The 23,694-nt window shown below is 41.4% G+C and overlaps 1 protein-coding gene across 2 annotated transcripts in view; it reads left to right on the forward strand.

Annotated features, from left to right (window-relative positions):
* Nucleotides 1-23,310, forward strand: part of ccnyl1 (cyclin Y-like 1) — a 62,377-nt gene extending 39,067 nt beyond the window's left edge. For both annotated transcript variants that reach the window (XM_048533694.2, XM_048533695.2), the window contains exons 6-10: nt 2,375-2,426; nt 5,733-5,852; nt 14,334-14,500; nt 17,152-17,314; nt 18,593-23,310. In XM_048533694.2, coding sequence (XP_048389651.1) covers nt 2,375-2,426; nt 5,733-5,852; nt 14,334-14,500; nt 17,152-17,314; nt 18,593-18,709 — 619 coding nt within the window. In that variant the 3' untranslated portion in view covers nt 18,710-23,310. The remainder of the gene's footprint in view (nt 1-2,374; nt 2,427-5,732; nt 5,853-14,333; nt 14,501-17,151; nt 17,315-18,592) is intronic.
* The last annotated feature ends 384 nt before the right edge of the window (nt 23,311-23,694 follow it).

The raw sequence follows: 23,694 nt of genomic DNA on the forward strand, positions 1-23,694 counted from the left end.
TTCAGTTTGAGGAACAGAACAGTGGATCTAAGACTCATCATTTAAATGAAACCAAGATCCGTTGAGAATGTGAAATTAGAGATGGTTAAAACAAACTGGGGAAACTGTTATACATGTGAAACATAGAAAATAAAAGAGTAGGCTATTTGGCCCTTTGAACTGCCTCCTCTGCCATTCAGTATGTTCACCACTGATCATCAACTTGGTATCTTTGTACCTGCTTTCTCCCCATGTCCTTTTATCTCTTTAGCCCTAAGAACTATATATAACTACTTGAAAACATTCGCTGTTTTGACCTCAAACCTTTTCTATAGCGGCAAATTCGACAGAGGGATTGATCAGTTGAGATACAGTGGAAAACATTTAAGCACATATTTCAGAATACTTAGAAAGCATGCATTTCACTGAATAAGAAAGATTCTGAGGGAAGGATGCGCCATCTATGGCTATCTAAAGGCATTATATATATTTTTACTAAAACGAGCTGTCAGTGGATTGGATATAATTGGTCACCGAAGAGTGACTAAACTTAATAGGATTAACAAGGAGAGACAAATTAGAGTACTTAGCTAAAAATATAAAAATACTGAGTTTCTGAAGGTGCTTAAAAAGGTAAAGAGTCAGTAAAGTGAGCATGAGCTCCCTGATGAGCAAATCTGGGTAATTAGTAATGGGAAATAGGAAAAGAGCAAAGGAATTAACCAGGTATTTTGTGCCCGTCTTCACAGTAGAGGATATAAATAATTATGTCAGAAATAATCCTCAATCCAAATGTGAAAGGGAGTAAAGAACTTAACACAATTACAATCACCAAGGAAAGTATACTGAGAAAATTGTTCAAACTAGAACATGATAAGAAAACAGAAGCCTGATGGACTTCATCCTATACTGTTCAGAGCCATCTGAGATATAGTAGGTTTTACAAAATTTTAGTGATTCTGGCCAGGTCCCATAAGATTGAAAAATAGCAAATCTGATTCCTTTATTCAAGAAAGGAGAGAGACAGAAACTGGGAAACTATAGACCAGTTAGCCTAGCAGCTGTCATAAGCTGGCAAATGCTGGATTCTGTTGTTAAGGAGGTTTTACCAGCGCACTTAGTAAATTTCAATGCAATCGGGCAGAGTCAGCAGAGTTTTGTGAAATCATTTTTTTTATTTATGAAAGTACTGCAGATGCTGTAAATCAGAAGCAAAAACAGAAATTGCTTGAAAAGCTTAGCAGGTCTGGTGGCATCTGTGCAGAGAAATCAGTGTTAACACTTTGAGTCCAGTGATCCTTCCTTAGAACTGATGGCAGCGAGGAAAATGTCGGTTTTTATGCAGAAGACTGGGTGGAGGGAGGGTTAAGGGGTAAACGATAGGTGGGGATAGAGCCCCAAGAGAGAGAGAAGAACAGTTGGCTAGACAAAGGAGTGGACCTGGCTAGGAGGATGAACATCATTTAATGGAGACTACCTACAATGGGTTGTGTGTAAACACAAGGGCTGGTGTATGATGGTGGTGTTGGGGGCTAGGACTCAACAGAGGTATCGGCCAGGGAACAAGAAAATCATGTTTCACTAATTTGTTGGGGTCCTTTTGAGAAAATAAACAATGTAGATAAAGGGGAACCAGCGGATATCTTGTAATTGGGTTTGCAGAAGGCATTTCATGAGGTACCACATCAAAGGCTAGTATGCAAAATAAGAATGCATAGTGTAGGAGGTCACCTATCAATGTGGACAGAATAGGAAGTAGAGGAAGGGCATTTCAATTTATCAGACAATAAAAAGCTGATCATATTGAGGAGTGAAAAGAATCTCCTACAGCAACTGAAGAGCCACAAGACCTAGTGCCATCCTCTCATGCGATAGTTAGTCGAACATGGAAGACTGTGTAGTTTGTGTTGTAAACATTAAGTGCAAAAGAACCTTCATGATTCACAGGAAGATGGAAGGAACACTCTGCAAAGCATGAGCTAGACCATGTAGAGTAATTTCCTACACTGCAACTTACTTCATTAGCTGTAAAGCATTTTGGAGGTCCTTCGGTTGTTAAAGATTATTTAAGACAGTTGGTTTTTAATATAAGAAATGGCAAAGGATGCCAAAGCTGTTGTAATTGCCCAGAAAGATTAAAGGGAGGAACAAATTCTTTTAAAAAAAAGTTGGAGGAAATTAATGAAGTCGGTGTAGATATGCTTGGAGGGTGTTTAAAGCTCAGTTGATATACAGCATTTTACAGAGGTTTAGAAAACATGAAACAAGTGGAAAAGTTGAGCCAAGGAAGTTCCAGAGGGTGGCAGCAAAGTAAGTTGAAGGAGCAGCAGAATTTACATTGCAAGTGACAAAAAGTGATGAAAGGAGTAAATGTTAACTTGTGCTCTTCCTGCAGAGATTCAGACAGATCAATAGATATTTTTGATGAGAAAATGCACCCGTTGACTGTAAGTGCTTTTCATTTTATTCAAATTTCATCACGTTAACCAATCTCAAAAATGAATAGGACTAGCAATTTGGTGGGTCTAAACGTGCATGTGATTATCCATATGCTTGCATTGTTCTTTGGAATGTACGGGACTTGAGTAGTTTAACCTAGTAGGTCTGTGCTATTCTGAAATTTACCAAATACTGCACTCAGTTGGTTTTTTTGAATTTCTGTTACTGTCACTGCCAATGTATGAGCTATCAATTGGCCTTTCCAGTGTAAGATACAAAGTATGGAGCTGGACGAACACAGCAGGCCAAGCAGCATCTCAGGAGCACAAAAGCTGACGTTTCGGGGCCTAGACCCTTCATCAGAGAAGGGGATGGGGAGAGGGAACTGGAATAAATAGGGAGAGAAGGGGAGACGGAGAGAAAAGAAGATAGGTAGAGAGGAGAGTATATAGGTGAGGAGGTAGGGAGGGGATAGGTCAGTCCAGGGAAGACAGACACGTCAAGGAGGTGGGATGAGGTGGTAGGTAGGAAATGGACCTGCGGCTTGAGGTGGGAGGAAGGGATGGGTGAGAGGAAGAACAGGTTAGGGAAGCGGAGACAGGCTGGGCTGGTTTTGGGATGCAGTGGGGGGAGGGATCGAGCTAGGCTGGTTTTGTGATGCAGTGGAGGGAGGGGAAGAACTGGGCTGGTTTTGGGATGCAGTGGGGGAAGGGGAGATTTTGAAGCTTGTGAAGTCCACATTGATACCATTGGGCTGCAGGGTTCCCAAGCGGAATATTAGTTGCTGTTCCTGCAACCTTCGGGTGGCATCATTGTGGCATTGCAGGAGGCCCATGATGGACATGTCGTCTGAGGAATGGGAGGGGGAGTTAAAATGGTTCGCAACTGGGAGGTGCAGTTGTTTATTGCGAACTGAGCGGAGGTGTTCTGCAAAGCGGTCCCCAAGCCTCCGCTTGGTTCCCCAATGTAGAGGAAGCCACACCGGGTACAATGGATACAGTATACCACATTGGCAGATGTGCAGGTGAACCTCTGCTTAATATGGAAAATCACCTTGGGGCCTGGGATAGGGGTGAGTGAGGAGGTGTGGGGGCAAGTGTAGCACTTCCTGCGGTTGCAGGGGAAGGTGCCGGGTGTGGTGGGGTTGGAGGGCAGCGTGGAGCGAACAAGGGAGTCACGGAGAGAGTGGTCTCTCTGGAAAGCTGACAGGGGAGGGGATGGAAAAACGTCTTGGGTGGTGGGGTTGAATTGTAGATGGCTGAAGTGTCGGAGGATGATGCGTTGTATCCGGAGGTTGGTGGGGTGGTGTGTGAGAACGAGGGGGATCCTCTGGGGGGCGGTTGTAGCGGGGGCGGGGTGTGAGGGATGTGTTGTGGGAAATGCGGGAGACACGGTCAAGGGCGTTCTCGACCACTGCCGGGGGGGAAAGTTGCGGTCCTGGAAGAACGTGGACATCTGGGATGTGCGGGAGTGGAATGCCCTTCCAGTGTGCTTGTTCTTCACCTTTTACCCTTTATCCTCTGATTTCTATTCTGTGAAATTTAGTCAGATGGCTAGAATAGTGCAGATAGTTCAGAATGCTAGAATAAGGACAGGCATAGTTTCCCAAGCAAGCCCTCCCATCAGAGTTGCTGGAGTGTGATCAGGAATGAGAACTCTAGCTTAGTGTCATGCCAACCAGTTTACTTACTCCAGTTCGTCGAGGAAATAAGATTTCATTTTATTTTTAAGTTTCTTTCTTCCCCCGCATCTGCTGGCAGTGTGTAGTGCTACAGAGTCTGCTCTGCACAGAACATTTGCAATATGCCATGTAGCAATGCTTCAATTAAGTTACGAAGTAATCTGTTGTTTCATTTAAAAGTAACAAGGGTAAGATAGTGTTGAGTGTTCTACATTAGCGTAGATGTAAATCTGTACCAAGCGTTCAACTTTTGACACATTACCCATTCATTCTGCTGGGAAATCTGGTGTGTAGGAAGGTGAGGGCTGGCCCTGGCTGGCTGTGGCATTCCACACGGCCAGTTACGTGGTTTATACTTGCTGTGTAAGTGCATATTTGAACATTGTGCCTGAGGTTGCCAGCATTGCTGGACTCTTAGTTCCAACAGTTCCCTGCACACTCTGCCCAGACATGTGGATAACTGAGGAGAGTCATTTAGTGGTAACAAGGTGTGGAGCTGGATGAACACAGCAGGCCAAGCAGCATCTTAGGAGCAGGAAATGCTGCTTGGCCAGCTGTTTTCATCCAGCTCCACACCTTGTTATCTCGGAGTCTCCGGCATCTGCAGTTCTTACTATCTCTGATACAGAGTCATTTAGTGGCCTTTGTTCTGCACCCTCCAAGTAGTTGGATTGCAGGTCACGAACAGAATATTCCCCTGATGGCCTGGAAATTGTTTAGTCATGGAAACGTTACTATGATTATAGAAAACAAGAGCAGGAGTAGGCCATTTGGCCCTTTTGAGCCCGTTCTGTCATTGATTATGTCTGATCGTCCAACTCACCAACCTGTTCCTGCTTTTCCCCTGTATCCTTTGATCCTGTTAGCCCCCAAGTGCAATATCCAGTTTCTTGAAATCATACAAAGTTTTGACCTTGATTACTTCCTGCGGGATCAAATTCACAGGCTTATCACTCCTGGGATGAAGAGACTTCTGTCCATTCCGGTCCATCCTGTGTCCATAGACCTCAATCCCTAGTTCCGGAACACCTGCCATCAGAAACATGCCCAGCCCCCATGGCTAGTCTGTCCAGAATTCCACAGGCCTCCGTGAGATACCCCTCCCCCCCCCACCCCGTTTCCTGATTCCAGCAGAATTAATCCTCATCTTTCCCCACATGGCAGGCCTGTCATTCCCAGGAATCAGCCCAGCAAACGTTTGCCACACTTCCTGCACAGCAAGGATGTCAGTCTCCACGCAAGGAGACCAAAATTTCACGCAGCCGTGGTGGTGTGGTCCCATGAAGGCACTGTACAATCGCAGCAAGATGTCGCTGCTCCTGGCATAAAGCCCAGTGCACCACCTACTCTCCTGACCACACACTGCACCCACATGCCCACTCCAAGCCACCGGTGTATGAGATCACCCAGGTCTCACTACACATCCCGTCTCTCATTTATAGCTATTCAGACAATCATTTTTGGGTCAAAGGAATTAAAGCCTATGTAGAGAAAGCGACACAGAGTACTGAGTTGGATGATTAGGCACAATCCTAACGAATGCAGTTGAATTCATCAGTAAAGCCAAAATATTATTCTTACTTTTGTTTTGTCTTATCAGTATACCTATTTGAGATTTTGTATCTTGCTGCAGAGAGAAGAGGTGCCAGTAGATTATTGTGAACGTGACCCAGAACATAAACACATATACCGGTTTGTACGGACTCTCTTCGGTGCTGCCCAATTGACTGCAGAATGTGCAATAGTAACATTGGTAAGGAACTTGCCCTAGATCGTGCATCTGTGATACCATGCATTCCTAATACTTTGCACCAATTCAGGGCGTTGCAGCAATCATTAACCATGTACATGATCTAAACAAAGTATTATCTGCATACAATTCAGTGCCTTCAAAGAAAGTTTTGAGGTTTTTTTTATTTAACACAAAATTAGTGAAATCTGAAAAGAACAGAAATCCATAGCAGACCTGCTATGGCTTCAGGGGTCTGTTCGATATTTTTTGAAGTAAAAGTCATCATTCAACAAAAAACATGAGCTGAGAAGTCTTGGATAATAAAATGTGAGGCTGGATGAACACAGCAGGCCAAGCAGCATCTCAGGAGCACAAAAGCTGACGTTTCGGGCCTAGACCCTTCATCAGAGATGAAGGGTCTAGGCCCGAAACGTCAGCTTTTGTGCTCCTGAGATGCTGCTTGGCCTGCTGTGTTCATCCAGCCTCACATTTTATTATCTTGGAATCTCCAGCATCTGCAGTTCCCATTATCAGCTGAGAAGTCTTGGCCTGCTTTTAGTGCAAAAAATTTTTTTTTGAGAATCCTTTTGTGTCATTACCTTCTCCACAAAATATGAAACTGAAAATGGTTTTTTAGCTCTTTCCTTGCTTGCTGCCCTTGCCTACTGTTTCTCTGTATCAAGCTGTAGTCAGAGTTAGTAGCTACAACTGCAACTCACTGCACAATGCCTCTTGCCACTGATCTTCAACTAGATTACTCCTGACTTTTTCCCCACACCCACAACTTAAACAGCATCCCCTGTGCTGATGACAGAATGTTTCTGGGGCCTCGTGTTGTCGCAAATGTGGTGTTCATCAGAAATTCCTCCACTTCAAAATTAAAGTTGTCAGTGGTGATTTCGTCAATGTTTCTGCAAGTTGTGACCCTCAATAACAAGAATGGTGTTAGCATGTACTGCCTTCCCAAATTGTGGCCAGTATTTGAAGATTGAAGATAGGATGCTTCAGTGAAACCAAACAGCTGCAAGTACTTAGTTGCCATCTATTTGCAACATTGTATTGTAGTTACGTTTGTGTGAAGGGTTTACTTGCATTGTTTTCAGCCAGATACTGTGGTGTTTATCAGTCCTCTGCATACCCAGAGAAGCAATTTTTTAAATTGAATCCAGCAAACTGTTCTATGTTGCAGTTTCTAACTCTTCCTTTGAAAAACGGCATACCTGTCAACTCATCAAGTTTCAGTGCTTGCATAAGTTGTGCTTCTTTGAAATCTGTGACTTTTTATCTTTTTAATTAATGTGAATCATCAATGATGATGTGGCAAAATTAGAAGAACTGGATTTGTTTTCCTTAGTGTGGAGAATGCTAAAGGAAGATTCAGTAAGGTTGTTTAAAACTGAAGGGCTTTGATAAAATAAATGGGGCGCAAGGAACGTTTTTCGCTATTCGAAGAGTCACTAACCACAGATCTAAAAGAACTAGAGCAAAATGAGAGATTAAATTTAGAAGCGTGTTATAATGACCTGGAATACACAATCTGAAAGGAAGATGGAGGCAGATTTAATGACACCTTTCAAAGGGAACGTGTAAATATTTATTTTCAAGTTTTATGGGGAAAGAGCAAGGAAATACAATTAATTAAATAGCTCTTTCAGAGAGACAGCACAAGTACAAGGAGCCGCATGATCGCTTATGTAAGATTCTAAATATATTTGGAGTTTGTGAAGTTGTGCATTGATTCTCAGAATTTGAAATGGAGGAGTGGCTAACTAATGCTGAATCTTTTAGTTGTTTGAGGTCTGAAATTTGGGACAAGTGGTGAAGATGCTTGTATTTGTATTTTTTTTTAAAAAGAAAATCTCCACTAGGTGGTAATGTTGCTTCCCATCCCTGCAGTATATTTTGGCTTATATTACATAATAGTTTGCCAACTTGCACAGTGAATCTGAACCATTTGTTTATAGCTCCATTGTTTTATATATGTTGCATTTACCGCAAGGCAACAGGCGAATGACTCAACTAGTCTATGCTAGTTTGACTCTAATTCACTGCAGCTGATCAGCATATTTCTTTTTTCCTTCATGTGTTTATCTAGCTTCATCTCAATGTTCTTTGCCTCAACTATTTCTGCATTTTAGTACGTACCATGTTCTAACTATACGAAAGATGAAAAGATTGATCTCAAGCTTGTCACAGGCAAATTTACTCCTTTCTACCTAACAGCTCATTTGCATTACAGTAATGTGGATAGATTGGAGAACCTGGAGGAACTAATTCTTAGGATAAAAATGGCTTAGAGCGGATTTGGTAAAACTGAAGTCAAAGATAGGGGTAAGACGAACAGAAACCTTTCGATGGCTGAAGAGTTGAAAGTCAGAAGGTGTAGAGCTGGACGAACACAGCAGGCTGAGCAGGAAGGCTGACGTTTCAGAAGGGTCCAGGCCCAAAACGTCAGCTTTCCTGCTCCTCTAATGCTGCTTGGCCAGCTGTGTTCATCCAGCTCTACACCTTGTTATGTCAGATTCTCCAGCATCGGCAGTTCCTACTATCTCTGACAGCAAGAGCGCACAGGTTTAAGGCGATTCCCTCTAGTTTTGTCACTATGTGGAAGAAGGATTTACACTGCACTGCCACAGAGCTTTGAGTAGCAGCTTTCAATGGGGAATTTGGAAAACAGGAATTGGAATAACCTAGATTACTGTTTGAAAGAGCCAGTGTAGACATGATGGACCAAATGGCCTCATCATGTGCTATACTATACTGATTCTGTGACTGATGTACATGCTTTGAATTATACCAGAGACTGACCTAGTGCATAAAACCCATGTAACCTTGTTTATACACCAAGGCAAACATGAAAGACGACAAGAATGGAGTGCTGGCAAGAGATTTTCAGATCCTGTTCTTTTCTGTACAACAATTAAACAGCTACCTTTTATATTATCTCCTAACACTATTACACATTCTGGACTCTGTAAGGAGAGAGTGCAGATATTTTTGTCAGCTGTCTCTCCCTTTCTAATTTAAAATGTTTTTTTGCAATTTTCATTTGTTCCCGAAAGAAGCAAATTAGACTAGGATTGTCCAGTCTCTTCTAGCTTTGGTTTTTAACGAGAATGTGAGAACAAAATGAGAAGGTTTATATTTTTAAAAAATTGCATGCAAGCGTATAAAGTGGAAGAGAGTAGCTAAAGTAAACATTGGTCCCTTGGATACGTGGACAGTGATATTTTCAGTCACTCAAATGTGAGTGTCACTGGCCAGCCAGTATTTATTACCTGTCCCTAGTTGCCCTTGAGAAGGTGCTGGTGAACTGTCTTCTTGTACCACTGCAGTCCGTCAGCTGTAGGTAGCTCTACAATGTCATTGGGGTGGGGGATTTTGAGATTTTGTCCAAGCGACAGTGAAGGAATGGTGATTATATTTCCAAGTCAAGATGGTGACTGGCTTGGAACGGGAACTTGCAGGTACTAGTGTTCCTCTCCATATGCTACTCTTCTAGATGGAGGTGGTCACAGGTTTGGAAGGTGTTGTCTGAGGAGCTTTGGTGAATTTTTGCACTGCATCTTGTAGGTAGTATACACTGCTGCTACGGAGCATCAGTGATGGAGTGACTGAATATTTGTAGATGTATTGCCAATCAGGCGGGCTGCTTTGTCTTGCATGGTGCCAAACCTCTTGAGTGTTGTTGGAGCTGCGTTCATCCAGACAAGCGAGGAGTATTCCATCACACTTCTAACCTGTGCCTTGTAGATGGTGGACAGGCTTCGGGGAAAGAGCAGGTGGGTTACTCATTGCAGGATTCCAAGGCTCTGACTTCTGTCCAGCATTTACATGGTTCGTTCAGTTGAGTATTTGATCAATGGTAACCCTTCAGGATGGTGATAGCAGGGATTCACAAAAATTAACACCATCGACTGCCACATGCCGATGCTTAGAATATCCCTTGTTGCAGATGGTCATTACCTGGCATTTATGTGGCATGAATGTTACTGCTTTTCAGTCCAAGCCCTTGTTATTGTCCAAGTATTTTTTTGCATTTAGGGTGAAAAAAACTAATAACAGTAGGGAGGAAATATCTGATGAAACACAATGAATTAAAATATGATTAATTCCCAGGATCAGATGTCCAACAATCACGCATTCCAAAACAGACAGTTGCTGACAAAATGGAAGCACTGTCTATGATTTTCCAGATTTCCCTGGATTCTGAAGTGGCTCCAAGAAATTTGAATGTCACACAAGTCGAGAGAAAACAGGGAAATAGGTCCAGTTAGTTTGACACCACTGTCATGAAAGTTGCTGGAATTTTTTATTAAAGATGTCTTAACAATGCACTTAGAAAGTCCTAGCATGATCAGCCACTGTCAATATGGTTTTATGGAAGACAACATTTATTCTTTTTTTTTTTGTACATGCAATTAGCAGATGCATTTTACCTGGATTTCCAAAAGACATTTGATGAGGTGGTATGCAAAAGGTTGATAGGCTAGATAAGGGCTTGTAGAGTTTGGGACATTTTGTTATTAGAAAGACAAATGACATATTGACTTTTATCTCAAGGTGTATGGGAATAAATGAATGAGATAGTCTTTCTAAAATTGTGCAGGCCTTTACTGAGACCACACCTGGAGTAGTGTGTGCAATTTTGGTCTCCATAGTTGAGAATTGATATACTTGCGTTAGAAGCAGTCCAGTAAAGATTCATAACGAAGACAGAAATTACTGGAAAAGCACAGCAGGTCTGGCAGCATCTGTGGAGAGAAATTAGAGTTAACATTTAAGGTCAAGTTATCCTTACTCGGAATTGATGGTGGCTAGGAAAATGTCAGTTTATATGCAGAAGCTAGGTTGGGGTCACAGGGATAAGGAGTAAATGCTAGGTGGGGATAGAGCATAAAGAGAAAGAAGAACAGTTGGACAGACAAAGAAGTGGATAATGATCTGGCTAGTAGGACGAATAACTGTTAATGGAGACTGTTAGTGGCTAACAATGGTGTGTAATAGCAGACTATGTGATTAAAAAGGCCTAGTGTGGGGTTTGGGTGAAGGACAGGGAAGAGCTCAAGCCCTAAAGTTATTGAATTCGATATTGAATCCAGAAGGCTGTTGGTTTTCCCCAAGCAGAAAATGAGGGGCTGCCCTTCCAGCTTTCGCTGAGCTTTGTTGGAGCACTGCAGCAAGCCTGAGACAGACGTTGGCCAGGAAACAGGGTGGTGTGTTGAAGTGGCAGACAACTGGAAGCTCATGGTCTTGTTTGTGGACAGAACCTAGGTGTTCTGTGAAGTGGTCAAGCAATCTACGTTGTGCGCAGCATCTGCAGTAGAAGATTGATCACTGATATGTCCTATGATAATTCCAGAAGATACTACAAGATAAAGTGTCACACGCAAGGTCATTGCGCAAGATCAGAGCTCAAGATATTAGGGGTAATGTACTAACTGGATTGAGAATTTGCTAACACATGGAAGATAGTTGGGATGAATCGTCTGTTTCGGGTTGAAAAATCATAATGAGACTCATTGGTCCTAGGACCACAATTATTTACAATCTTGCAGAAAGGGGTAGAGTGTAATGTATCCAGATTTGTCGATGATATCAAAATAAGTGGCAGGGCATGTGATGATGAGGATATAAGGAATCTATGAGGATAGAGATAGATTAAGTAAGTAAAAACTTAGTCAGTGAAACTTAACGTAGGAAGCTTGTGGTAATGCAATTTGATAGGAAGAATTGAAAGGCAGACTAATGATTAACTTTTTTATTAAAAGTGCCATGCAAAGAGATTTAAGCGCTCTTGAGCACAAAGCACATAAATTTTAGATGCAGATGCAGCAAGTAATTAAGGCCAGTGGCATTTTGGCCTTTAGTTTTAGGGATGCCCACTTTAAAAATAGAAAAGTCTTGTGCGGGGTGCTAGTGAGGCTGCACGTGGAGTACAGTGTGTAATTTTAGCTCCGGTAGTTAAAAAATATGTACCGGTACTGGAGGCAGTTCAGAAGAGATTCACTGGGCTGATTGCTGGGATGACGGGTTGGATTTATCAAGAGTAGTTCAACTGATTAGGCCTTTTATCACTAGAACTTAGAATGAGGGGTGATCTTCTTGAAACATACAAAATTCTGAAAGGGTTGAACAGGTTAGATGTTGAAAAGATTTTTTTTACTAGTTTTTTGGGCCACCTCAAACTAGGGGCCATAGTTGTAGAATAAGAAGGCAGTCTTTCGAAACTGAGGTGCAATGGAATTTCTTATCCCAGATGGTACTAAATGTCTGAAATTCTGTACCACAGAGAGTTGCGGAGGCTAGGTCACTGAGCACATTTAAAGAGAAGGTGGGTTTTTAAAATATTGATGGTTTTGATGAGCTGGTGCAAAAGAACAGTTGAGGCCTCGGGTAGATCAGCCATGATCCTTTTGAATATAGGGGCAGGCCTAAGGCCCCAAATTGCCTATCCCTGCTCCCGCTTCTTCTAATGACAGGCTGAATGTATTGGCCATAGATTCTCTGGAGCTTTGGAAAATGAGAGGTGACCTCATTGAAACATGCATGATGCTGAAGGGGCTTAATAAGGTAGATAGTTTATTTTCCCTGGCTGGAGAGTTAAGAACGTGGGTGCACAGTATGACGATAAGGGACTGGTCATTTAGGACTGAGACAGGACATTTCTTTACTCAAAACAGTTGTAAGTCTTAGGAATTCTCGACCTCCAGTGGTCTGTGGACGCTCCCATCATTGACTCTGTTTCAGGCTGAAATAGATGAATGGGTCGAGGAGTATGGGAAGTGATCTTGTGGGGAAGTGAAGTTGAAGCCTGAGATCATCCATGAATGTATGAAACAGGTGAGCAGGTTTGATGAGCTAAATCGTCTACTCCTGATTCTGCCTCTTGTATTCTTGTAACTGTAGGTCTGACACACCAATACAGTATTATTTGAACTCCACTCAGAGCCAATGATGCTTTAAAAATATTACCATTAGCGTATTTCTTCATAACATTGTACTGTGTGGATAAAAGTGTTAGCAAAGGAGCTGATTTTGTGATTCAGAAACCTTCAAATAGTGAGTAGAATTCACTCAGTGATTGGTAGGTTGAGCTTCATAAGATTATTTGTCCTTCATGTACTCATTTTTTCTCTCACTTTTTCTCTTCGTGTCTAACTGTGACTTCTCATTTTTCACCTTCAAAATGATGTGACAAAGATGTTTAATTCCTGGTCTCTGTTAGTTCAGGTGATCTCTTTTGGTGCATCAGAATTCATTGTTCATATCCCAGGTTTGGGAGGCAGTAGTTATTTAGTGTTCATGCTTCTGATTGCAATTAAATGAACTGTCCTCAAAAGAGTTTGTGAGTACATGTCTGCCACTTTTACACTGTTCTCAGCAAACAGTAAACTCGTGAGTGCTGGCTCTCTGGAGCCTCTACGTTTCTGCTTGAACAAAGATCATGTAGACAAGGTAGAATAAATACGCTGATTCACACAGGACCTTATTCCGATGGGTGATGGTCTCTTTTGGGCAGGAAAGCCATCCAGCTGCACGAGGGGTAGGGAATTGGAGGTATAATCTAATATCTAGATGTCTGTTTGATCTTTTTGTACTGCACTATCCTGAACTAAAAAATTAAGTGTTGATTTGTTTCGTGCCCTCTGCTATTCCAACAATGAAACTAACTATTGAGAGAAGCTAATTGGTTTGTGGTGACCTACTGCCTTTGTTTTGAAGTGTGTGTTTTTTCTTATTTATCTTGTTCCATGTTGAGAAATGGGAACACAGACCGAGAAAGCTAATGCTTGAAGCTGCAGCAAGTGTGTAAATTTTAACTCTGTCCTCTCTTTCCCCTGTAGTGGGGAAGTATTTGATCTTGTCTTGCTACCCATGGATGGTGAAGTGAAAGGAAGTTGGTTTGCAGTGAATCACAGCTTCAAGTCCACATTCATTCAGTAACAAAATTGTCAGAGTTACACATTGACATGGCTTTTGTTTTAATTGTTTTCTTTCCATTATTTTACTCTTTTAGGTCAACATGCACCACTACCCAACCAAGCAGGCTTACCACTCCTTAGCTACTGCAGTTGTAATGCCAAGAAACCTACAAGAGCAGACCAGTTTGTCTTGATCTCTGTTCTTACTCTAGTTCGCACCACTTTTGGACAGTAAAACTGAAACCAAATGGGCGTTTGTGGGCACAGTCCTGGATTCTGCTACTTTTAAGGTGTAGGGCAGTCATGCTTGAGTGCCACATCTATGTAGGATAGCCTGAAATGACCCTTGCTGCAAGAACATGCTTGGCTTCTACTCTGAGTCAGTCTTGGAATTTGAACAGTGCCTGCCCGTTTTGTGTGCTGCACTGCTCTTATTTATGGCTGTTTCGGCAGTCCCACACACCCTACTCCATGACTGAGTTATCTGAACGTTTTTGGCATTTGTTTACACACAGTAAATTTTTTGCTTTCAATTTTGTTTGTAAATGCAGTAATAACTGAACAATACCTCTTGCAGGTATACCTAGAAAGGTTGCTGACATATGCTGAGATAGATATCTGTCCTAGTAACTGGAAACGGATTGTGCTGGGAGCCATCCTGCTTGCTTCTAAGGTCTGGGATGATCAGGCTGTCTGGAATGTGGACTATTGCCAGATCCTGAAAGACATGACTGTCGAGGATATGTAAGTATTCGAGTTGGCATTTGTTAACCTGCCCACAATTTGAAGTTTGTTTTACAAAACCTAGAACTCCTCGCTTACCCAATAAAAGTAGAAAATGGTTTGATGTTGTACTGAAGGGAGTTCGGCAGAAATATGTTAAAACTTCTGCTTATAGTTGAATAGAATTATATGGGGAGAATAGGCTTACTGACATTTCTTTCTCAATTATCTCTCCAATCCTATTAGAATCTTCTTCCACTACTTTCAAACAGTGCATTCCAATTCAAAGCAGTTTGGTACTTTGTAAACAAAAATGTTTTGTACGTGACTAAATAGGGTTTTTTCTGTCTTTCACGTACCCTTTTAAAAGTTTTTAAACCCTAGAATTTACTAAATGACACTCTTTAGGCTTAATTGTGTGAGATGGTGATCAATTAGGCACCAAGCTATGCATTTGTCACTTATTTACTAAAATCAACGCACTGTTTGGAGGTACTGAATGATTTCAGTGCTCTGGAAACACTTTGGATGAATGATCCCGACTGCTCTCGGGAACATTCACGGGTCACACAGAGAGGGAAACTTGCTGCAAATTTTTGAGATGCTGCAGCCTTATTTCCTTGCTACGCTCTTTAGATGCTTCCTCTTAAGACCTTTGTTGTGATTGTTGGAGTGAATGACAAGTGAATTAAAAAGAAGGCTGAGGCTGTCTTCAACATTAGTGCCTTTGTTCAGGCTTTCTCAAAATGGAAGCTCGTAAAAGATGAGAGTAAGTGGACGTTGTGATTCATTTTAAGATAATTATTAAATAAAGCTCATCGAGAAACGCACAGCTTCTATGGCTGTAGAATGTCAAGGGCAGCAAAGTGCAGCACTCCTAGTATATGCTACCTATGTATTAGCCTGTTGCATAACGAAGAGCAGTTTCCTGTTAAAAGCCTTTCTATAATGCGCCACTGCAGGTTCAAGGGCCCTCATCCTCTGACATGATAACAGCAACATTCTGAGAGTCCATTTGTTGCCGTGGCGACTGCCCGAGGCCTTTGTGTCTGTTTTTTTACCTCCACAGTAAATCTCTCTCTGTTATCATCCTGGTGAAAGTGGCTCTGAATCATTTGTTGATAATGCATAACATATGAATCCTTTTCATCTGTTGTAGAGATGCTAGAGTTCAGAAAGAAAGAGGACTGAATCCCTCTCGTGCTCTCTCCAACACATGCACACACTCAGTGTTTTTATTTAGTTAATTCTATTTATGGGCAATGTATTCCATTATGAAGCTTGACATGGAGAATGCCCTGTTGATGTCATGTTACTTCAGACCTTGTATATGCACTGATTGTAATTACAAAGGTACTCCTATCTAAATCTGGTGATGCCAACTAGCCAAAAATAGACTTTTTCCGAGCTGCCATCAGTTCTGAAGAAGAGTCGCCAGACCTGAAAAGTTATCTCCGATTTCTGTCCTCAGATGCTGCCAGACCTGCTGAGTTTTTTGCGACAACTTCTGTTTTTGTTTCGGATTTCCAACATCTGCAGTTCTTTCCGGGGTTTTTTTTTAACTTAAATTTTGTTAAACGAACGACAAGTATCTGTTCCTTGCTTGCGTCAAATTTGCATGATTGAATTTGGTCTCTGTGTATTCGCTGAGTACAACTTTGTAATTCAGAAGCCTGGAGTGCAAACGTATCCGCCAACCCCACAGGTTTGCAAGTTGAATATGTGCCTTAAAACCAAAGGTATATTTATAGGTTTCATTATTTGCAGATTTAGTTGGCTCCCTTGAGAGTGAAACTGAAATGATAGGAAAGCTATAATGTGAGAGTACGTATAGTTTAATAATTGGATCTGACGACTTGTGTTCCCATTATGAGCAGGTGTAGAACATTCAGTTCCTTGAGTCTGCCAGTCAGATCGTGGCTGATCTGTATCTTGACTTTATTTGTTTGCCTTGATTCCATGACCCTCCAGTCGCACCTAACAAAGTCACTAATGTTTATAGGCTGATCCTCTCCTTTAACCACCACAGCTTTGGGGATGTGGGTGTGTCGAGTTCTAGATTTCCTCAGCCCTTTATCTGAAGGTGTGTTTCCTAACCGAGCTCTTGTTTTAAACTTACCATCTCTGGTTAGATGATGATTGTTCCAATAATGTGTCGATGACTGGTAAGAGGATCTGCAGTTGCAGGTGGGGAGGCTCCAGTCGAAGTATAAATTTATTGTTTGTTCAGCATTATCAGGTAGACAAAGCAAATTCGCTATTCTCCCTTCTTTTCCCAGAGGTGGGGATTTGTGCCAGGACAGTTCCACAGAAAAATTATCTTCTAATACCATATTGTAGTGGTGGTTTTTCCATTGGCAGCAATAGGTGGTGACCATCAACAGGCTATTTGACTAGAGAGAGCAGATATCTTTGAAACTAGATACATCGAGAGCATGAAAATGTGCAAATTGTTTGTGAATCTATGTTGAGAGTTGCGATGACTCATAAGATACAACACAATGGTCTAGCTGTTGGCCATGGCTATTTTTTCTGCTTGTTCCAAGGTTTCTGGTCTGATGAAGCAAATTACACTTGTGGTTCAGCCTTTTCGTCAATTATCTTCCATTTTCTATCAGTCGGGTGTATTTTCTTTCTTGAAAGACTGTCATTGTTGCTTTCTTTCCCAACAGGAATGAGATGGAGAGACAGTTCCTAGAGCTGCTACAGTTTAACATTAATGTTCCTGCTAGTGTTTATGCCAAATATTACTTTGATCTGCGCTCTCTGGCAGATGACAACAATTTGAATTTTCCCTTGGAGCCACTCAGCAAAGAGCGAGCACAGAAACTAGAGGTAATGGCTGCGAGAAAGAACAAACACACTTGTATTTATACATTGCCTTTTGCAATTGCTGAATGGTCCAATCACATACTTCTGAATAACCTTGCTGAAATGTTGGACAGTGCAGCACCCAAATTACACACAGCAATATTGCATCAACTGCCGTGAGATAATTTATGGGATAATGTTTTTTTGTTTGAGATTTTGATTGAAGGTTAAGTTGGTCACAACTGGGAGAACCCACTGCTGTTTGAAAACTGCCATTTACTGACACTATGTGCTCAAGCCCCTAAACCTAATCAATTTTGAAGGCTGAGAAATGGTTAAATTAGGTTAGTGAGTAGACTAGTGAGCAAAGAAGGATGATGGAATGGGATCTTGTGCAGGTTTGATTATACAGGGTGCAATGTGCAGGGCCAGGCAGGACAGTGTGGGGTCTACTAATGGAATCACTTGTGCCAACGTGCTCACCACCACAAAGTTTGTGACTGATAGTAAATCATGGGAGCATATGCATGATGTTGCACTGCTCCTAATTTAAGTCATACTTGTGAACATTTCAAAAGTGTTTAGGTTAGGTAAGGACATCAACAGTTACAGAACCAGAATGGGTGAATTATGCTAAGACTGGCAATGATCTAATTTGATGATGAATTTGGCTTGAGGGGTTGATGGTCCTAGGTTTCTAACTTCGTACCAAAAGATGCACGTCACTGCCACACTGTGATACCATTGTGTGTGTCTTATTCCTTTCTCTTCAATTCACCACCACCCCCACCGCTCCAGCACATTCTTGTATTAAATATATTCATCCTTTTAGTAAGGGGTTCATATTTCATTTGGAAGGATAGCTTTCTGAAAGTGAATGTCTGAGTAAGTGCCTTCAATTCACATGGAGGAACTACTTGGTATCAAAGTATCTGGCTTGGAAGCTGTACCTTGAGGGAAGATGGTACGGGGCGGAAGCATTGTGAAGTCATCTTGCCACATTCTCTATATTGTTGCCTTGACTCTTATAACCCAGGTTGGAATATCCGGTTGTCCAGGTTTGACCATACCTCCAAACAGTGAATAAATGTGCCAGTAACCAACACATTATTCCATTGACAGGGCTGTGGCTGTTTTAGGTGGCATGCGTTCTTGGGTGACAGATATTACATGGCATTGGGAAATTTGCAAGAAGGAGGAACCTTAAAAATGTGTATTGGTGAAAGAGGGAGAATAACAGATGAGGTTAGCAAAAAAAAAACTAAGGACCAGACAATAATTCCTTTCTTTTCACTCCTCCAGGCAATCTCCAGGTTGTGCGAGGACAAATACAAAGACATGAGCAAGGCCGCTATAAGGCGGTCACTCAGCGCTGGCAATTTGATAGGAATCAGTCGTTCTAATGCCATCCTCTCCTAGGAAGGAGACTATCCCATCGGCGTGTATTGCACCAGCAGAGACAGAGTCTTCCAGTTGGGTGATGGAATCTTTCTACAGCTGAATCCCAAGTCGCAGCTCCTCACCTGAAGAGTACACTTAAGAAATTAACATTAAATGTTGCCTGCCTGGCTACAAGGCCCTTTTAGGAGAAGGAAGGAAAAAAATGTTTTGACACTACACTGACACAGCAGTGTGCAACCTGCAGTGTGGAGATTTTTTATGCTTACTGTGTAGGCCTGTAACTGAGAAGTTCCTCAAGCTTTTATTTTAATTTGCCCTAATTCAAAGAAACAATATCCAAAGCAAATTGAAATCATGTTGCGTGGACCCTATAGGTAGGCTGAGACAACAGAAGCCGAGTGTGAGAGTAAATAGTGACAGAACAGGGGCAGATAACTGACCATGTGCACTGTGCAAGTTAGCAAACATCAGAGTTCTCCAGGAGTAAAGCTGTCTTTCAGGCATAGGAAGGACTTAACCAGCATGTATTCGCACACATTTCTCTGTGATGCAGACTTTAAATTGGAATAGATTTCTCTTTTGCCATAACTCATAACTCACCTCTCATCCTCCCTCACAATTCCAACTCCTTCCTTCCCCCACCTCAAACCCAACTTATCCTTGATGTATTTTTTGGGACATTATGTACATAATTTCCTTGCTGGCTGAAAAAGATGACCAGTTACATTTTTTAAAGCACATTTTTAATGAAGTAAAAACTTGTGGCATTTCACCGGCTCACCAGCATTAAACCATTGGTGATATTGGAGCAGGTGGTCAAAACGTTTAGTCAAAGACTTGGTTTGCAAGGAGAGTTTTAAAGGAGGATAGATAGGTTGAAAGATTCAGGGCAGGAATTTGCAGAGCTCAGGGTCTGGGCAGCTTGACCTGTGATGTATACATATATGTGCATCACTTTGCTGCAAGCCTGCACTCCCAACACCATTAGTTTGTCTGAAAGCAAGATTCTAAGAAGGCTGGCAATCTGAAATAAAAACAAAAAAAAGTAACACAGCAGCCAGGCAGCATCTGTTAGGGAAAAAAGTCAAAATTCAGATCGAAAGCCTTAAATTGATTTATCCATCAGTCCAAAACTTATCATCTTGAAGATGACAGTATTACCTCAGATCAAGGGCTCTTACTGTGTAATAAGCCTGTAATAAAAATGTACCATCACTCTACACAGTGAGAGCAGTTTCCACAGAAGCTACTGAGTTTTAAACTGCAGTATTTTTTTTTAAAAAGTTTTGGGATTGCTTCCTTTTGCTGAATGTTGGCTGTGGTGGATAGCAAAGAAGGCCGTGAGCTTGTGAAAGGAATGCATGCCTGATGGGGGTGTCTGGAGTACCAGGGTCTGCCAGCCCCATGTCTAGTTCAGTCAGCTCCAGTAAGTACCCACGCATGACAGTCCAGTGCCCTCACTACATGTAGGGGTCCATACTGCCCGTTACTAGTTGCCCTCTGATTTGTGACGTTGTCTCATTGTCTTGACATATATGTGACCCTAAATAGAAAATGTGAATGTTTGTAAGCCAATGACATTAAATTTGTACATAAACAGGCTATTTGGCCTAATAGGTCGTTACCTCTGTTTATCACCTGATAACATATATCACCTGATCATCATAGCCTCCATTCCTTTCTCTCGAGTGTAACTATCTGGCTTCCCCTTAAATGCATGTATTCTAACAAATCTAGGGAGCTCCATGTTCTCCCAGTCTCAATTTTTAAAAAAAAACTCGCTCTGAATTTCCCATTGTTGTTACCTTGTAGTACAGTCCCTAAATTTAGACCCCAACCCCCACAAATGTAAATATTGTTTCCGTCACATCTTTCATAACCTCAAAGGTATCTCTCAACTTCTGTGTCTGCTGGAAAGTATTTTACTAATGGGACTCACTTCTTTCAGGTAACTTGTAAAGTTGCATAATTGTTACGTTCCTGGCATAAATCTCTGGCTACTGTAACTTTCCCGTCTCATTTGACTGAGAGGAAGCAATGTTCTGTATTTATTTCTGAGCAAGTAAATTTCATATTTTTTGCACCCGGGGAATTGAGGCATCTGGAGTTTCTCCCAGGCAGGACATGAGGCTGTAGCAGTTTGAGGAGTGGTGAGATACTGATGAAGAAAGTTACTGGCAAAAACAAATTGGATAAGGTTGCCAGAATGTAGGTTTTAAAAAGCAAATCACTGAATCCCATTTAATCTGAGAAAAATAAAATTGTTTGTTCACCAGAAGCCAGAGGTTTTGGTAGTAAATTTTTGAAACTAGGTTAGAGATTTATTGCTGGCTTTCACCGCCATCACCAACCCCACCTTGCCACAGATTAGTTCATACAGTGCACGGCTTTATGGTGCTTAACTTTTTTTTTAGAGAAGTATATTATTATTAACCGTCAAGCTTGTAGCACTTCTTCCATAACTAATACCCAGAAAACTGCAGTGGCAGCTAATGGCACAGTCCAAGCAACACCTTGAACCCTTTTCTCCTAAGGTTGAACAGGACGGAGAATTGAAGTGCTTTTTTTCCATTTTAAAGTTAAGCTGGAAATCTTTTTACAATGTATAGAAGATGCAAAAAAAAAACAAAGATGATACAGTTTTCACTGTTCCTTTTAAATTGCGTGGAAGATTTAAATACGCAAATCAACTAATGTAAAACAGCAAAGTGGAGAGGAGGAAAAATGATATGTTCAACATGAAGTACCGACAATATTCCTTCCCCCTTTTTATTCTTTATCAAACAGCTCTTTAGAAAAGTCCAGAAAACAAGCATTTAATTCAAGAGGGAGTGAAGTGTATCTGCCCTGCTGACATCACGTTGGGAGGAACTTGTCCAGAGTTCAGTTGCCAAGTAGGAATAGTTAACTCTATTTTTTGTATGTACCAAACCAGCTGAGCATTTTCCTTGTGAAGGCATTGGGTTGTGGGAGTAGATACTGATCAGTGTGATCAAAGGTGCCAAGGGCCAAGTGAGCTGAAATTAATGGTGTCTGCAGGCAAGTAGATTGTGAAGACTCCTTTTCCCCCGATCAGTGAACAAAACTGCTGTCTATAGAAAAATCCTTCAACTAATTAAACAGACATCTTCAAAGGTAGCGATTAAAGGAAACAAATATGCACAAGTAGTGGGAGAGCATATTGATTTACTTCATTAGTGGTGAATAATGTATGATCTGGATCTTAGGTGCAGCCTACTCTGGCTAAGCTGGTGCTGATATACTTTACAGCCTTGATGGATGAATAGATGAATGCTGCATTTCCTGAGTATTCCGTAAAGCAAAGGAGTTACAGGAGTTAATGTTCTTAGACAAGCAATTATGGGTTGCTATCGCTAAGAATGAAATGGTTGTTATATAAGAGACTGGTCACTGTATTTGACTGGGATGTAAACCAAAGTATCAGGCCATCTTTAATGGTCGTCATTTCTCCCACTTTCACCACTCGGCAATGTTGTGGCACCAGGATCAGCAAGTGCCAGCAGTTTGGGTTGAAGTAATACTGGACACCCATTCTAACTTGAAGCAGGTCTTTGCCATTTAGATAGGAAGACTCCCAAGTTTTCCTGCTTCATCATAGGAATAAGAGGGCTGACTCCCAGTGAAATTAGATGATACTGGGACAGGAGATGCACGGTATGAGTTTGAAAAGCAGACTGATATGACTGCACTGTCAAAAAGCACATATTGAAATTGTTCCACCATCTACATGTGAGTAACTGAAATGTGTGACAGTTTTGGCTGACCTTGGCTAATTTTACAAATGCCTTCTGTGTAGAATAGTAAGGTATAGAATCTATCATTTGAAATTAAATTCTTATCATCACTTCCTTTATCGGCATCTTTCTTCTTTTAGGGGGTTTTCAAGAAGATTATGACAACTGACATTAACAACTTGCATTTATATAGTTTCTTTAGCACAGCTGAATGTGACAAGGCATTTCATAGTGACGTTATCTGGAAAATTTGATACCAAGCTGCATGCCATTTATTAGAACAAGTGAGAGATAGGCTTTAAGTGGCACCTTAAAGGTGGAGAGGCTGTTTGAGTGGAAAGAGTATAGATTAATAATGCTTGACCTGTCTGCACTCGAGTTTGAACAATTGTAAGAGGATTTGTTTTCTTTGAATTTCAAGTCTGCTTTCGTAACCATTGAAATGTGTTATTAGGCATTTACTTCAAATTCCAGTCCTTGTCTTGATGTAAATCTTTCAGTTCCCCAATCCTAAAAAAGACTGGTAATTTCATTGACAAAAGTGAACTGTTGGCTTACACTGAGGATATTTTCCTTCTCTATTTCTTGCAGTACCTTCTAATAATGCAAGCTGAGCCAACATCTTACTGAGGTATACTATTAACAGCTTTCTACCCTTCACGCTGGTTCGATAAGGACTAGTATGTCATAGCTCTGTTAATGTTGTTCATTGCAGCATCTCAACTCAGAGTCCCATTGGGTCTAGTTTGCAGGAAAGCTAATCATTTGGTGACTGTATTGAGGCTTGTATGATAATGCATTTTTAAAATGGTGTGAGAAACATTTTGCATAATGTAGAGTTTGTACATAAACAGATTTGCTTTTGTTTGGTTCCAGATCTCCCTTTTCTTTTGTATCTCCTCCCTTTGTGATCAGCAGGCTAGAATGGTGTAGCCGGGCATTTGTGGAAAGAACCATATTTCATTGGTATGTTCTAGATTTTAAAACTACATAGGAAGTCATCACAGATGCTTCGGCACTTTGCAGGAAGAAGAATTTGCAGTGATTTGCCTGGCTACCCATTCTCCAGATGTGAGCCTCAACACTGAGCATTGCCCCATGGGAACATAACCATTAAGGTCCCAATCCTCTACAGATAATCTAAATCTTTTTACTCTCACGTGGGGTCCTGCAGCTCGTTGGAACGCAAGAGCACAAATGGATTAGCCAACTCTGGTTGGGCATATTTCTGGATGTGCCATTGTGTTA

This window comes from Stegostoma tigrinum, chromosome 7 (assembly GCF_030684315.1).
Source record: "Stegostoma tigrinum isolate sSteTig4 chromosome 7, sSteTig4.hap1, whole genome shotgun sequence".
Taxonomy (NCBI): Eukaryota; Metazoa; Chordata; class Chondrichthyes; order Orectolobiformes; family Stegostomatidae; genus Stegostoma; species Stegostoma tigrinum.